The sequence below is a fragment of the Phyllosticta citriasiana genome, assembly GCF_038021145.1.
Source record: "Phyllosticta citriasiana strain CBS 120426 chromosome Unknown IWZ02scaffold_3, whole genome shotgun sequence".
In the NCBI taxonomy this organism is placed as follows: Eukaryota; Fungi; Ascomycota; class Dothideomycetes; order Botryosphaeriales; family Phyllostictaceae; genus Phyllosticta; species Phyllosticta citriasiana.
Window position 1 is genome coordinate 2,499,713 of NW_027117280.1, and position 15,262 is coordinate 2,514,974.

At 56.5% G+C, this 15,262-nt stretch overlaps 7 protein-coding genes across 7 annotated transcripts; 4 read left to right on the forward strand and 3 right to left on the reverse strand.

Moving 5' to 3' along the window:
• Nucleotides 1-801: 801 nt before the first annotated feature.
• IWZ02DRAFT_194953 (exoribonuclease family protein) lies at nt 802-2,121 on the forward strand. The gene is made up of 2 exons (XM_066762478.1): nt 802-1,016; nt 1,073-2,121. The coding sequence occupies exons 1-2, from the start codon at nt 878-880 to the stop codon at nt 1,951-1,953; spliced, it is 1,020 nt and encodes a 339-aa protein (XP_066625711.1). The 5' UTR covers nt 802-877; the 3' UTR covers nt 1,954-2,121.
• IWZ02DRAFT_194954 (uncharacterized protein) lies at nt 2,122-3,107 on the forward strand. Its single transcript, XM_066762479.1, has 2 exons — nt 2,122-2,774; nt 2,839-3,107. Exons 1-2 carry the CDS (start codon nt 2,289-2,291, stop codon nt 2,890-2,892), a joined length of 540 nt encoding a protein of 179 aa, XP_066625712.1. The 5' UTR covers nt 2,122-2,288; the 3' UTR covers nt 2,893-3,107.
• Nucleotides 3,026-6,162, reverse strand: IWZ02DRAFT_515295 (uncharacterized protein; the record flags this gene model as incomplete). The annotated part of the gene is made up of 3 exons (XM_066770641.1): nt 3,026-4,662; nt 4,711-5,271; nt 5,319-6,162. The coding sequence occupies 3 exons, from the start codon at nt 6,160-6,162 to the stop codon at nt 3,323-3,325; spliced, it is 2,745 nt and encodes a 914-aa protein (XP_066625713.1). The 3' UTR covers nt 3,026-3,322.
• Nucleotides 6,163-6,491: 329 nt separating this feature from the next.
• IWZ02DRAFT_445609 (ER-golgi trafficking TRAPP I complex 85 kDa subunit-domain-containing protein) lies at nt 6,492-9,810 on the forward strand. Its single transcript, XM_066767176.1, has 2 exons — nt 6,492-7,865; nt 7,913-9,810. Exons 1-2 carry the CDS (start codon nt 6,515-6,517, stop codon nt 9,460-9,462), a joined length of 2,901 nt encoding a protein of 966 aa, XP_066625714.1. The 5' UTR covers nt 6,492-6,514; the 3' UTR covers nt 9,463-9,810.
• A 235-nt stretch (nt 9,811-10,045) lies between these two features.
• IWZ02DRAFT_445611 (Cullin repeat-like-containing domain protein) lies at nt 10,046-12,632 on the reverse strand. The gene is made up of 3 exons (XM_066767177.1): nt 12,161-12,632; nt 10,846-12,112; nt 10,046-10,798 (listed from the first exon to the last, which is right to left on the reverse strand). The coding sequence occupies exons 1-3, from the start codon at nt 12,603-12,605 to the stop codon at nt 10,408-10,410; spliced, it is 2,103 nt and encodes a 700-aa protein (XP_066625715.1). The 5' UTR covers nt 12,606-12,632; the 3' UTR covers nt 10,046-10,407.
• A 156-nt stretch (nt 12,633-12,788) lies between these two features.
• On the forward strand, nt 12,789-13,864 carry IWZ02DRAFT_445613 (mitochondrial import receptor subunit tom-20). Its single transcript, XM_066767178.1, has 3 exons — nt 12,789-13,231; nt 13,294-13,394; nt 13,448-13,864. The coding sequence occupies exons 1-3, from the start codon at nt 12,907-12,909 to the stop codon at nt 13,538-13,540; spliced, it is 519 nt and encodes a 172-aa protein (XP_066625716.1). The 5' UTR covers nt 12,789-12,906; the 3' UTR covers nt 13,541-13,864.
• IWZ02DRAFT_445615 (ras family-domain-containing protein) lies at nt 13,865-15,261 on the reverse strand. Its single transcript, XM_066767179.1, has 6 exons — nt 15,001-15,261; nt 14,902-14,927; nt 14,751-14,839; nt 14,560-14,689; nt 14,234-14,506; nt 13,865-14,187 (listed from the first exon to the last, which is right to left on the reverse strand). Exons 1-6 carry the CDS (start codon nt 15,039-15,041, stop codon nt 14,129-14,131), a joined length of 618 nt encoding a protein of 205 aa, XP_066625717.1. The 5' UTR covers nt 15,042-15,261; the 3' UTR covers nt 13,865-14,128.
• Nucleotide 15,262: the final 1 nt, after the last annotated feature.

Sequence of the window (15,262 nt, forward strand, 5' to 3'; positions counted from 1 at the left end):
GACTCCATGTCAGATATATGGTAAGCTTGGTATGAGTTTTCCACATTGAATTCAGTAGCAGAACTGAAATTTACCGATCATCATAAGAGTTGTTTGAAGAAAATGTGATGACTTACGTTGTCACAAGGCAGGAGCAGCAGTCCCTGTAGGATCAATCAAGCTTTGGCCCAGGCGATGTCGTGGAAGCATCCTAGAACAAACGCCAGGGACTGGGTTGTGCAGCCTCGGCCTCATGAGACAATAGACCGAACCGCTGGTGAGACCTCTACTGCACAACTTTCCAAATTGGCAGCTGTCGCGCCAAATGCGCGTATCTCAGTCGCCCTCGCGTTGTGGAAATCGTCCCGACACTTGCCATGGCAAACAAGTCATCGTCATTGGAATCGTTTTAGCGTCCAGGGCGTCGAGACGAGTTGCACGCGACTGGGCCGGACGTCTACGTCTACACTTCTCGGATGACCTGTCTCTGCAGTCAGCGCGAAGTCCCTGGCTGAAATGCTGCAAATGATTGGATTGAGATGAACATCAGATGGTAGTGCATGTTTGTTCAAAGGCTCATGTAGATGTCGCCGGAACTTTCTGTGATGGGTATCCTCCCGTGAAGACAATGTTGGAGTAGATGCAGGAAGACAGCTTACCTAGCGCAAAAGGGGCGAATGCAGCGTGTTGTGAAGAAGATGGAAGAGAACGACAGAGCTGGAAGTTTTGAAGCCTCGCCAAAATTTGCTGCGTCGGCAAGCGCCAAGGCTGCGGCCCGGGAACAGGCCGGCCCGCGAGCTCTTCCGTCATCGACCCCGGCCCGAAAAACACCAAAGCTCGCCGTCTGCCATGCTCTGCGAACAGAACCCAATCTTTTTCTGAGGACCAAGCAGCAAAAATGACAGATCGTCGCCGCACCAATGCACCAGCTGGCGGAACATATGCGCCCATCTTTGCCTCATCGCTCGCCAACTTCTCCGGTTCAGTGCCGCAGCGGCCAGTACGAGCAAGAAAACCAGACGAGCTGCGCAAGATCTGTAAGTCTGTTCCAGCTTGACCCAATACATCAATTCAAGCAAGCTGACAATTTCAGTCCTCAAAACTGGCCTCACTCCCTCCGCCTCTGGCTCCGCTTACCTCGAACTCACACCCTCGTCGCCCACATCCACCGCCGCAGGCCGCACCAACCTCGCCTTTCCCGCCGGCTCGCTCAAACTTTCCTGTGTTGTTCATGGACCCAAGCCGCTTCCGCGCAGCTCGCCATTCACACCGTACCTGAATGTAACGACAACGCTGAAATTTGCCCCATTTGCGACACGCACACGCCGCGGCTATGTACGCGACTCTACTGAACGCGACCTGGGGCAGCATCTGGAGGCGGCGCTGCGGGGCATCATCATCGGTGAGCGATGGCCCAAGAGCGGTGTAGAGGTTGTGATCACGGTGCTGGAGGGCGAAGAGGACGGTTGGGGAGGCGATGAAGCCGGGTTGGACGCGGGCCTCGGCCGCCGCAGCTTGGGTGCTGGTTGGGGCAACATGAATGTGCTGGCTGGGTGCATCACCGTTGCCAGCGCGGCCATTGTCGACGCTGGCATCGATTGCGTGGACATGGTTGCTGGAGGTGTGGCCGCGATTATACGGCAACCGCAGAACGAGGGCAAAGGGGAAGAGGAGGAACTCGTCGTCTTGGACCCCAGTCCGACGGAGCATCGCGACCTGGTTGCCGCGTGTGTGGTCGGCTACCTTCCAGCACGTGATGAAGTCACCGAGCTGTGGATGAAGGGCGATGTTGGCGACAAGGGCGAGACGTTGGTGGACAAGGCTGTTGAGGCTGCCGTGATCACTCGACTGGTGCTGGACGAGGCCGTCAAAGAGACATCCGCTCTGAAGTTTCCACAACTGCTGGCTACCGGAACAGGCACCTTGGAAAGCAGCAAAAAGGAGGCAAGTGGCGATGTTGAAATGGTGGGATAGGAGTCTATCAAGGGGCTCCCTCTTCTTTCATGACCCGAAAAAAGCACTTTCCAGTTTGCATGGCATGTGGAGTACGGCGTTCTTTGGCACGGGAGAGTCACAGTCTCGGCTGGAAGACTTAAGCATAACAAGGCGTTATTTCATTGGCCATATGGTCCATGGAGGACGTGTACCAGCACAGCGCTGGTGTTGAAAATTCGGACATGGTCACTAGATTTCTCCAACCCTTCAGTTTCCACCCAACCCTTCAGATCCCAAGAATCATATAGATGTCCTCTTTTCGTCTTCCCTTTTCACACCAGGACACTTCACCTTGAGCCAGAACAAACGACACCATGTCTTCCACCGAGCAGCACGACCGCCCTCCTTCATACTCCAGTTTTGCACCCGCAGCAGAACAACCGGAACCTCGCACGTGCCCAGACTACACCAGCCTCGATGGCGATTCTTCCTCTCCCGAACGCACGCAGTCACCCATCTACATCATCGAAGCAGGCGACCTGCGCGCCTCCAGACGCATCGACCATCTAAGAGCAACCGACGTAATGCGGCTATGCCTCCTCGTCCTCGTCGTCGCCTGCTTCCTGTGCGTCAACGCGACGCTCATGGTCTTCCACCTCAGCGACGCGCTGACCAAGACGCGCGCCAACTTCTTGGCCGCCGGCTGGCTGGCGGCGCTGCTGCTCCTCGCCGACACCTGTGCGCGTGTCTTCTTCCCGCCGCCCGCGTGGTCGCGGCGCGGTGGTCTCGCCATGGACTCCCCTGCCGTCGCTTCCGTTTTTTACTTCATCGTTTTGTTGCTTGTGGGCATTATGGTCATGGTGAGTTTTCCGCGATTGCCGGCTTTAGTTGGTGGGTGTGGTTGTGCTGACTGACGCTTGGTAGACGAGCTTGCCGTTGCGCCAGTTTGAGGAGGAGGCTGGCAAGCAGCATGATTGATTGATGGAATTGGTTCGGCTTCCTTGGCCTGGCGGCGTGGTTATGGTGGTACAATTTTCGTGGAATTATGATGAGACTGCCACTGGGTTTTTGCTCTTTCGTTCGGAGACGATCGAGGTCGAGGTGGTTAAGTTTGAGACTGGGTAACTCATGGTAGACGAACTGGAGGGCCAGGACCAAGGGGAAGGCACTGGATGGACATGCACACGTTTCGCCCGGACAATCGACAAACTGCCAGGCTACCTCTGGTCAAAGCACATGTTCTCGGAACCTTTTTGAGCGTCTAGATATCTCGAGGCAAGAGGACCAGACGATTCGGGGACAACATGTAATGAACTTTGCAATTCGCATATGCCACTACTTCACTACCACTCCATACATGTATCCATCTACACAGACCAAATCCAGTACTTCAACCTCAAATCATACCTCACTGAAACAACGTCCTCAACCGCTCCTCCTTCTCCACCAACCGCGCCACCTCCCCCACCCACACGCCCCTCTCCCCCTCCCCACCACCTTCAACAACCTTATTCAAAAGCGCAACACACCCTCTCAATTCGCCTCTCGTCTCCATCACGTCCTCCGTCTCCGTCTCCCCCGCCAACCTAACCCAAGCGACAACGACGCCGCGCAAAATCTCGGCCCGCCACCGCCAAATCCGCGCCCACGACGCCAGAACGACGAGTTGGACGGTGCGCGCGGCGTCGGCCAGGAGCAGCGGCGCAGCGGGGACGAGCGGGTCGGACAGGATGGCAGCGAGCTGGGGGACGAGGGCGTTGAGGTGTTTGACGGCGTGGACGCCGAGGAGCGGGACGAGGGAGCAGAGTTGGGAGAGGAGGGCGCGCGCGGTGCCGACGTGAGGGGAGATTGTAGTTTGGTGGGCGAGGTCGGGGAGGATGTGGGAGGAGAGGAGGGGGGCGAGGGCGTTCGCGCGAGCGATGGAGGCAGGGGAGAGGGGGGCTGAAGACGTGGGGAGGGGCGTTGTCACTTGGAGGAGGGCAATGAAGGCGGGATAGGCGGCGTTGAGGAGGGGCGTGCTTTCGGGCTCTGGGGTCAGGGGAGGTAGGTATGAGAGAGCGGATTCGAGGGCGTCGCGGAAGACGCGCTCGAGCCCGGTGCGTGCCAGCAGCGATGGCGTCGTCGAGTCCAGTAGCCCATGCAGCAGCTCACATCCGATCGTCTTGAAGCGGGGCTCAGAGTCGTCCAGCAGCGTGAGGATGGGTGGAATTAAGAGTGGCCACGACTGTTCGATTCGCTCGGGCGTCATGGTGGCGACGACCCAGCGAAGCAACGAGATTACATGCTTGTTCTTCTCCTCCTTCCACGGAATGCTCTCCATCGCCACCACCGACAGCGATTGGTACGTCCGCGGCTTGTTCGCCTGCATGGCTCTGCGACCTTGGGCCGTGATTTCCGGATTACGTGCCTTTGCAAACAACGGGCGGATGGTAAGCTGCAGGAAGTGCGATGCGAGGTGTGAAGTTAGCTCACCCTTCTTTTTAGACGCTTTTGCAGCCACATCGCTCTGGGGGTTGTTCTGGCGGTGGATGCGGACCTCCTCAATCGCCTGGGATGGGTCTTGGACGTCTGGGTTGCGCAACTGCCATGCCATGACAACATCGAGGGCATCTTTCATCCACGGTCCTGGGTTCATCTCCAAGGCTTTGGCGAGGGTCTTGCCGTCAATGAGAGGCTTGAGGGCGTGAGCTTCGGTGATGTCTTGAGACTTGATGTGGCTGAACCACTTTCCGTACGAGGCAATGATTTCTGAGCATGTCAGATCAAGCAGTGCTTTGGAATTGGATGTCGACTCACCCTGTTCCCTGTCGGGATTGTTCAAGACCTCGTGCAGAAGAGCAAACAGCGCCTGGCTTCTCCAGGTCTGGCCCCATCTCCTGATGGCCATGCCGATAGTATCTCTTGCAGTTGCATCCTCTCCTTCCTGTTTCTTGTGCGGCTGTCTTTGCTGGACCAGAAACCCGTCTTTAAGAGACGTAATTTCTTGCAAATTCTTCACAGAAGCGATAATGACGTCAAAAATCTTGTTGGTCGCCTTGATAGCCTCCCGAACCACCTGCGCCGCGACTGGGGGAGGAACCTTGGTTCCGGCCTTTGCCGGCTTGGGTTGGGGAGCATCGGCATAGGGAACGATGGCTGAGATTATCCACGACGTGTATGCCTCCTCTGCATCGTGGATGGTCATGGTCCGAACCGATTCGTGGGGTCCTTCAGCGTCCATGATCCTAGCAAGGCACTGATAGGCCACCGCCCAGTTGGATGGGGGTTTGTAGTCGTGGTCTTTGGTAGGATCTGCAAACACCGTCTCGTAGAGACCGAGCCTGTCAATGTACTGGATAGCGCCCAAAGGATCCCGTCCTGAATCTCATTAGTACGGACATTTGTGTTGGCGAAAGGGTACACACCTCGCAGCATCTTTTCCAGCTCTACACCAACACGCTCACGACTAATCTTGACGTGCAAAGCCTTTTTGATGTCCTCGTTGCCCATGAACTTTTCGGCTTCAGGGTCAATGCTGTAGCCCAGTCTTGTGGCGAAGCGAATCAATCGCAAGACTCGGAGAGGGTCGTCTTTGAATGTTTGGTAAGGCTCCAGAGGGGTACGGATGATTTGTTTTTGCATGTCCTCCCAGCCCCTGCTGGTAAAGTCTTCAATTTCAGAGGTGTTGATGTTGTAGAACATAGCATTCACGGTGGCATCTCTCCGAAGAGCATCTTCCTCTGGGGTGCCAAATTCGATCTCGGGGTTGCGGCTGTCATCGGTATATGTTTCCTTGCGCAGGTTGACAAGATCAATGTCCAGACCCAAAATCTTGGTCGTGGTCGTTTCAAGATGCTTTGACTTTTCAGGATTCGCCTCGATTTTGTGCAGACCTCCCACCAGCTTGTTTTTCGAGCTAGTGCCTGCCTTGTCTGACTCGGAGACGCCCTCCAAACCGTACTTTTCGGGGTTGCCGTGAATCTCGAGATACTCTTTCAAACGAAGGCCAAACTTTTCGCCGGTCATTTTGTTGATGGCCACGTCAATGTCGTTGCTGTCTTGGCCGAGCAGCTTGTCGCGGACCCATCCTCCGGTGAAACGGAGGACAAGCTTCTCCTTGGCGAGCTGGTCTGGAATCTTGACGACGGAGTCATCGGCAGGAGCCGCAGAATTGTCAATGTAGTCTGCGACATCAAGTAGCAATCGTCGCAGAGTTGCCTCGACTTCTGTGAGTTCTATGTTTTTCGCTGTTGGGATTGGAGCTGCCATTCCGCGTAGCTGTTCAGGTGGAGAGAGGCTAACAGCGTCAACCCTTCTCCTTTTTGTCGCGGGCTCTTCTCTTGGTGTTGGCTGGGCAGCTCTCGATGTCATCAAGCGAAAGGGCAAGCGCAGGGCAGCAGCACGTGCTGGCTGAGGCTGGAAGAGGGCGAGTCTTCTGGAACTAGGCGCAGACAGACGGGCGACTCTGGAAATGCGGCTAGCCAACATCCATGTGGTTGTCTTTTGAAGTTGATGTTTGGTGTTGTAGTTTTTGGGCGGCTCGGCAGCTTGAGAGAGCTCGTCATCCCGGGTTGGCGATCTGCAGGCACATGCCGTCGGCCCGTCAGCGCCTCGCTGGTCGATGCGATGCACACCACCTGCACCTCAACCACCCACCTCCTGCTGTATCTCCGTTGCGCATCTTCTCGACGCCTCTTCCTCCGAACTACACCTTACGCCCCGTCCCGGACCTGGCTTGGACAATCCATGCCCCTCAACGCGCCCCGCAAGAGGCCACAGCATCGCTACTGGCCAGCAGAGGGCTCCCATGACGCCTTCACGAGATGAGACGCCTCTGCACTCGCCCCGCTCCAGTGTAGATGCGTCCTCTGTCTATGCCAAGCGGGCTTCCTCTCCTTCCGCCGCTTCGATATCCTCCTCCATTTCCAGCCTGCCATACCGCCGCTCTAATGCTACCCTGTCCTCCCTCTTCGCCTCGACGTCCACTTTGCGCCCTTCCTCTCCAACCTCTGGCACCGGCACTCCGCAAGCCCCCATCATCGCCGGCTCTGTCTTCTCTCCACCTCGGAATGGGGCGTCTTCTCCCGCGTCTTCTTCCTCCAGCATAGGCGACGAACTCCGCTCCCTCATCCTCCGCTCATTCGTCCCACACGTGGGAATCCTTGCATCGACCGACACAGAGGAGATATGTCGGCAAAAGGGCTTTGCGGGGGGCTTTCTCGAGCTCATGAGGCCGTATGGAGAGCAAATCCAAGGCAAGGTCACTGTTAGGGACAGCGTCGGAGCGAGTAGGAGTTGGGAAGATTTTGGCATACGGTTCACGGGATTGAAGGACGCCCTCGGCGTGCGGCCACGCTTGAGCAATGACGTGGAGCCCGGAAATCCACGAATGGACCCCCGGGGAGAACCTGCATCTTTTCTCAGGGTTGGCGGGGACCTTCCAGCAATAGAGGAGGCGGTCGACAAGCACCTCTTTTTCGCCGAGATGCAAATGGGAAGCGCGGCAGATGACTATTTCAATTCTAAGAGGGCAAGTCTGGAATCTCCGGGCTCGTCCTCTCCATTTTACAGATTATATTTGCGGCGGTTACTTTCCGGGTTGCCCATGACGCCGCATGAAACCTTTTCTCATCCAGTAGCATGCGTAATCGCCATCAGTTCCCGGAATCCCAACCCGATAGAAGAGCTTCGGAGGCTCTATTCCAGCACCAACAGCGGGGGAGATCAGAAACTTCCGCCATGGGTCAATAACGACTATTTACGATATTACGTGCTGGTGCACGACGAGGATAATGACGACATTGGCAAGTCAACAGCATTGTACGACCAGATGAAGCGGCATTTTGGTTTGCATTGTCATCTTTTGCGACTCAGGAGTTCTCAGTGCGTGTCGTCGGATGACGATGCGGCTCGCCTTCCATTATGCGAGTGGTTGTCTGCATCGGAGGAGTTGGCAGAGATTCAAAAAAGAGGTAGGAGTCTCCAAAAGCGGACCATTTTTCCACCTGACATTTCATAGAAACTTCAGAGGAGCTCGAAGATCCTACGCCGTGTCTTTTTGAATCCGATGCCACAGCCATTCGTACCTTTGTTCGAGAACTGGTGACGCAGTCAATAGTCCCGACCATGGAGCGGCTAGCCATGACTTGGAACGAGCAAGTCGCCTCCCGTAGAAAGGGCATTAGCGGCCGCTTCATGTCCCTATCTAAGCGATGGTCAACCTTTGGATCCTCCTCTAGGGGCTCGGGAAATCCGCTGCAGGGCGGGTCCGGCAGCAATTACGATTCTCTCCAAGGTTTTTACCGCCCCGACACAGCCGAAGCAATCATGCGCAAACTTGCCGATTACGCCTTTATGCTCCGTGACTTTCGCCTTGCATCCAGCACCTACGATATTCTCCGCACCGACTACAACAACGACAAGGCATGGAAATACTATGCCGGCGCCAACGAAATGACGGTAGTGAGCTCGCTGCTCGTTCCGCACAGCATGTCATCCAAGACGCGAGTAGAGAACGTTGATCAAATGCTCGAAACCGCGCACTATTCGTACTACACGCGTTGCGGATCACCTTACCACGCTCTCCGTTCCCTTGCCCTTGGTCTCGAGCTCCTGAAACTGCGCGGCTCATCAGCCAGCGACGACGCTGCGCGCTGGGCCCAGCGAATTCTCGAGTCCCCTGGTATTGTCGGACCCATAGGACGCACGCTCTTTACCGAGCGCACCAGCGACTGTTACGCCGGCATGCGCGGCGTGGGCAGCATGAGCTGGGGCGTACGGCGACGTAAAGCTGGGCTCTGGGCCGTGCAGGCAGCCGACCTATGGCTACGCCTCGACCGCGGCGTGCAGGCAGAAAAGTGCCTCGACGCAGCCAGCGTGCTGTACGGGCTGACGTCCGAGACAGCAGAGCCAGCGGCGTCATCCAAGGACGACGACGACGGCAAGCAATTGCAACATCTGCCGCACCAGCGGCATGGCGCGGTCCTCGAATTTGACCAGATGCGCGCGTTCATGGACACGCTGCGCCAGGCCGTCGTGACGAGCCGACTAGCTGCGCGCGGATTCATGACAGATGGCGACGCAACTACACAAGCAGACGGCACAGCCGACGCCGCGGTCAACCTCGACGCCGCGGAAGGCGACGCCGCCGCCGCAGCAGCAGCAGCAGCGCCTGGCACCACCGCCTCCACCACGTCAACAACGACGACGACACCAAACGCGCTGTTCGCCCCCTCAACCGCGACGACGCCCTCGGCGGCAGCAGCAGCAGCAGCAGCAGCAGCAGCAGGAACCGCCGGTCTCCTGCCCGCCGACGAGCCCGTCGAAGAGGTCGCCGAGACCATGGACCAGAAGCGGCACGGGCACCGCAAGTCGCTCATCGGCGGCGTCGTGGTGCCGCCACTGGCCGGGGACGACAACGCCGGCGGCGTCATGCGGTCGAAGGAGTCGAGGGAGCAGGGCGCCAGGGACTTTGAGGGGCAGGGCGTGAGTGTTGGCGGTGGGTACGAGGATCAGGTTGGTGAGCTTGACGAGGGTGGCAGTGTAGAGGAGAAGGGCAAGGAGGGATAGATGGATGGATGGGTCGTTGCGTGTGGTGGGTGAGTTGCGGGTGGTTGGTTTTGTAAGTACTTAGGAAGATGGTGGTTATGTTGGGCGTGGTGGTAGTGCATGCGCGCATCCGATGCTTGTAGGAATGACGTAGATCACTCTTGTCGATTGATTCATCGAACCAGCGTCTCTTGGCTCCATGTTGGCTTGAGCATTGTAGGGCATCATACTAGTCGTCGCTTCTTCCGTTCCCTTCCGCTCGTTGACTTGAGTGATGATATTAGCGCATTGGACCTCTTTCCCAACAGAAGCATGTCATGTACGGCCTGTCTGTCTGTCATGTACCTATGATGGATATACCAACCTACATACCTACCTACCTACTTGCATTTATCCGTCTATTCCTTTCAACCTCAGATTCCTTGTTCCTCCCTCTGCGTGTATTGTGGAGAGGAAACAGTAATCTTATGGCTCGGGGCGCCAAGTAGGCGATGAGCATCAGGAAGGAACGAAACGAAATTGTCAAATACCCGTTGCACCGCTGACATCTATGTCTGTGCAATGGGGAGATGGAAAGGAAGGCGTGTACAGTAACGAGCAGTGGCAGTGTGCGCTTGTCTCGTACCTCACGTTATTTAATGTGTCTGGTTGATGAAGATTCTGGAGGAAAGGTAGAAAGGCGCGTTATTAGATCGATTTTATTCAAGTTACGTAGACATTCGATATTACTGCACTAGTTTTTATTTAGCGGGTAGATAGGATGGATGGATGCGATGCGTAAAAGACCCAGATGGAACGACTCCTGAGCAATAATGCACTTCCGCGGCTCAACGCAGTGACAGACATTAAACGAACGCCATGAGGTGTGCATCATCTACCACGCACCGGTACCAATGCTAGCCAGCAAGCAATGCACACAAGATGCCCATCTCTCTTCCACTTCCAAACAGAAACACCAAAAAAAAATCAAGTCGCCAAACCCAAGCCCGCCAGCTCTGCAACGGCATCCTGGCCAAAGCGGCCGCTGCTCAAATCGATGCCCGAGTCCTCCATGCCGACGCCCTTGCCAATGAGGTCTTTGAAGTCGAGGCCGACGTCGGCGAGCAGGGCGCCGTGCTGCTGCGCGCGCTGCATGCACGCCGTCCACGTGTCGCTGTCGCGCTCGACCGTGCTGAGCTGCCGCGACAGGATCGTGTTGAAGTCGTCGACATGGTCCTTGGCCCACTTGACGCACGCCGACATCATCGTCGCCGCGAAGCACGATTGGTACGTCATGACCGTGTTGCGGATTATCGTAAAGTAGATGTACGAGATTTGGTAGATGTAGTGGTGCAGGTCGCCGTCGAAGACGCATTGCCTGGCGTCGAGTTAGTCGGGTTTTTGGGAAATGCTGACGTGACGTACCTGGTCCGCTTTTTGATCGTGGTGCTGCGAGCTTCGAGGTAGGCTTCGCGTGCCCTGTCCTCAAAGCCCAATTGAACCAACCAGTCAACGTGCCGCTTGGTTTCGTTTGGACGGTTGTGAGTCTCTTGGAGATTCCGCGTCACGAGCGATGCCAGTTTAGCAGACCGCTCGCTGACCTTGAAGACGATAATCTCCTGTGCCAACGGATTGCCCTTGATGCTCTTTGCTATTCGACTGAGGCGGTCCAACTCATCCACCGCCTTTTCAAAGTGCTGGAGTGCAATGTCAATGTCCAGCTCGTCAAGCTGCTGCTCGACCCAGCGGATGCTCTCCCTCTTGCCGTCTACCTCGAGGAACATGCTTGACCGGTTCTGCAACGCGTTTTCTCCGAGACCTTCGAGCAAGTCTTGGTCTTTCAACACACTCAAGTCTCTGGTGGCATAGTAGTTGACAGACTCGTTGGTCTTGCTCCGCTCCTCGGTCTCGGCCTCCTTGGTCTTGCGCAAGTCCTCCGTTGCCTTTCTGAAAGATGACAAAAGTGTCGCCTTCTCGACCTGATCGCTTCCAGGGCTGCCAAAAGTAAAAGATTCGGCGCCCACGCGGATATTGATCGAGTCGTTAGCACGTTTCTTCTCCGACTCTCCCTTTCCGGCCGTCTTTGTCGACAGGTCGAGCATTTGGACATCCTGCAAAGGCCAGCACCTCACTGCAACAAGCTGGACGGGTTGGTTTGGTTTTGCTTCGCGATTCTGGGGCCTGTCTCCCTGCTTCTTCTCCGCGGCGACAAGAAGATGATCGTTGAGCAAAATCATATGCACCCTCCTCCTGACCTTCCACGTGGCCGAGTTCAGCTCCACCCAGCGGCCAGATTCGTAAACAATATGACGTCCAGGGATAGCCGGCAAAAACTTTTGTGAGCCCTCAACTCGTTTCCACAACGTCTGCAAGTGCGTGTTCCACAGCGCCTCGAGGTTGGCGACGGAGCTGCGATTCGCCCTGCGTTGAGCCACAGCATCCGTACCCCGCAGCCCGCCCGATGAAGAGGTAGCCTGTCCAAGCGTGTTTGTCAGATCCGACATGAGAGCCTTGAGCGTCCTCATTTCGCTCTTGAGCTTGTCCGCCTCTTTACTGATCTTGATGAACTGCGTGCGGTTCTGATACACATTGTGTTGCAGCTCGGTGGAGGTGCGATTCTTGACCCTCTGGAGGTCCTGTTGGTAGCGGAGAATGTCGTCTTCGGACGCGTCTGCGAGAATACCAGCCACGTCTATCATGTATTAGCTCGGCACCGTCAAGCCTCGGACACATTACTTGCATTCGTCCGCTTTCAAGTTGGGGTCCTTGAACGCCTTGACGTCGACGTTGATCCGCCGGGCCTCCTGGCTCGGTCTCTGCTCCGGAGCAGGTGGCCGCATGTACTGGTTGGGCTTGCTGGGGAGCCCAGGGACAGGCGGGGCGCCAGCAGTGTAGTCATTCGGGAGCTGGTTGAACCTGGTCGAGTACCTCCTCTTGACGAGATCTGAAGTCTTGCCGCCGGCAGGCTGGGGCCGCTCTCGTGGAGTATCGAGGCGGGTGCCACCCGAGCGGGTGGAGATGTTGGAGGCGGAGGTGTTGCGACTGCGGTAGTCGTCGGGGATGTCTGGAGCCTGGAGGTTGGCGGGCAGCGGGCCGCTGATTTGCTTGGGAGCGCTGATCTTGGGACGCTGCTCCTTCTTGCGGCGGAGGGAGATGCCCCTGCTGCTCTTTTCTTTGTCTTCCATGGCGGGCGGGCGGGCGGGGAATTGGGTGTTGAGGTTGAGGACGAGGTGCAGCGGAGGTGAGAGGGAGACGGAGACACGGGAGACAATGCGGGCCGAGACATGGCGGCTTGTGCCGAGGCGCGCTGCCCGGGCACCCTGGTTGGCCGCCCGCCCTCCACCGCGTAAATTCTATGTCCAGCTTAGGTTTCTTCCTCTTGCGGCAATCCAACACATCCAATCCACCCGTCCTCTCCACCCAGCTCCAGCTTGACCACACAGCAGCCCCTCGGTGCAGACGACTGTTGATTCCCCGCCCGCCGTCATGTCCAGCTCCTCCACCGCCAACTTCAGGACTCTCACCATTGCTGGTGTCGGCGTTGTCGTCACCGGCGTCGTGGCCTACGCCTTTTACTTTGACTACAAGAGGCGCAACGACGCCGACTTCCGCAAGGCATTGAAGCGCGAGTCCAAGAAGCAGGCGCGCGCTGCAAAGGAGGAGGCTGAGGCTGGCGCTGTCGAGCAGCGCAAGAGCATCCACGAGGCCGTGGACCGCGTCAACGAGGACGGCTTCCCCAAGGAGGACCCCGAGGAGGTCGAGGGTTACTTCATGAACGAGGTTTCGCGCGGCGAGCAGCTGTCGCAGGATGGTGCGTGACGATTCGACTCGAAGCTGCATCCAGCAGCTATCCGCGGCTGACACCAGACACAGGATCCAGCCAGCTCGACGCTGCCCTCTGCTTCTACAAGGCTCTCAAGGTCTACCCCAACCCCAGCGAGCTCGTCACCATTTACGACAAGACCGTCCCCAAGGTTTGTGATCACCCGGATTCCAAATATCAAGTCTCGTGCTCACAATCGCCTAGCCCATCCTTGACATCCTTGCCGAGATGATCGCCTATGACAAATCGATACCCATTGGCAAGTCGGCCGCAAAGCCGGACCCCAACGTTGAGTAAATCACGACTATATCCAAGCCTTTATGGTACAATCTGACGGCTAGCGGATCGGGGCGCGACATGAATCAGCCTGAGTGCAACCCGCAGTGAGGGTACGGAGCAAGGGGACGTGTGGAGACAATCCAAATACTGTAAATACATGACATGATACTTGGGGGCGAAGGGTTTTGGAATTTCTTGACGCAAGACTTGCATAGAGATAGGTGGCGCGAAAGGGAGCCCTTTAGTAGCAGCCGAAAAAGGATTTGGCGGCTGCATTTGAGATTTTGTATCATAGGTACACCACTCAACAAAATCATATCACAAAATCACGACAGCGGTGTTCGGCATGTCATGTATTTGATGCGTTGTTCTCATTAAGTTATATCAGACATCTCATCGGCTCGTAAATCTTACAGACGTGGCACTCGAGAATATCTCCAACCTCCCTATAGTCTTTTAAAGATACCGAAACGCCATGCTTGCAATGTGGACCCTCCAAAGCAGGCATGGTAGGCGCAAGAGGGCATGTACAGAAGGGTCGCACTTCTGCTGGGATTTGTACAGTGGGATAGAATGGGGAATCGTGGAGCGTGAGACGTGACTCTTTCAGCACGCGCAGCCCTGTCCCTCGTCTGGCGGGTTCGGGTTGACATTGACGTCAATCACTGGCAAATGTCAGTACGAGCTCGTATCGATCATTGGCAAACGTACTCTGGTTCTGGCTCTGTTGCTGCTCTCCCTCCATTCCAGGCAGAGCTTGTGCAATGCGCCTAAAGAGGGTCTTGACGTTGTGACCCAGCTTGGCGCTCGTTTCAATGAACATGAGGTTGTTCTTCTTGGCCTCGTCCTCGCCCTGTGCGGTTGTGACCTCGCGCTTGTCGTTCAGGTCGGTCTTGTTGCCCACCAGCACGATGATGACATCGTTGCCGCGCTCGGCCCGCACGTCGTCTACCCACTTGCGCGTGTTCTCGAAGGATTTGCGGTCTGTGGGGTCAGCCAAGAAGTCTGCCAGGACAAAGACAAAACGGCGGGCTTACTCGAAATGTCGTAGACGACGACGGCTACGCTGGAGTCGCGAATGTACGAGGGAATCAAGCTGCGGAAACGTTCTTGACCAGCGGTATCCCATAGTTGCAGGCGCACGGTGCGGTCTTCGAGGTACATGGTCTGCGGACAGGACAGGACGTGTGAGCTCCAGGCCGTCGCAATTGAGAAAAGTGGGGCAGACCTTGGACAAAAAGTCGATACCAATGGTTGCTTGGTAGGTATTGTCGAACGAATCATACATGAAGCGGGTGATTAGAGACGTCTTGCCGACTGCAGCGCGGCAGCATTAGCATTCCTCGGTCTGAATTGATTGAGCGCGTGGTCTGGCGTACCGCTCTGCTCGCCCAAGAAGACCAGCCTGGGTGCAAAAGAAGTCAGTCCGAGCGTCCAGTGTGCAATAAAGGTGTCCCACCGGGCGTCTGGGGTCTTACTTGAACTTCTTGAGCGGGTTGGAGTATCCTGATTGGGCCATGGTGAAGCGTGGAGGGTCGTTTTGCGACGGAGACCGATCAGGACGGAGACTTTGGGGGGGGGGGGAGAGGAGAAAGGCGGAGGGCAGAGAAGAGCAGCGTGTGTGGGGACTATACAACTGTCAAGATACCACTCGGTCACCGCTCACCGGACAGCAGACGACTTCTTGGACAGTGCTCAGACACTGTTCGTCAGGAGGACTGGAAACTGGAAAGGCCATGA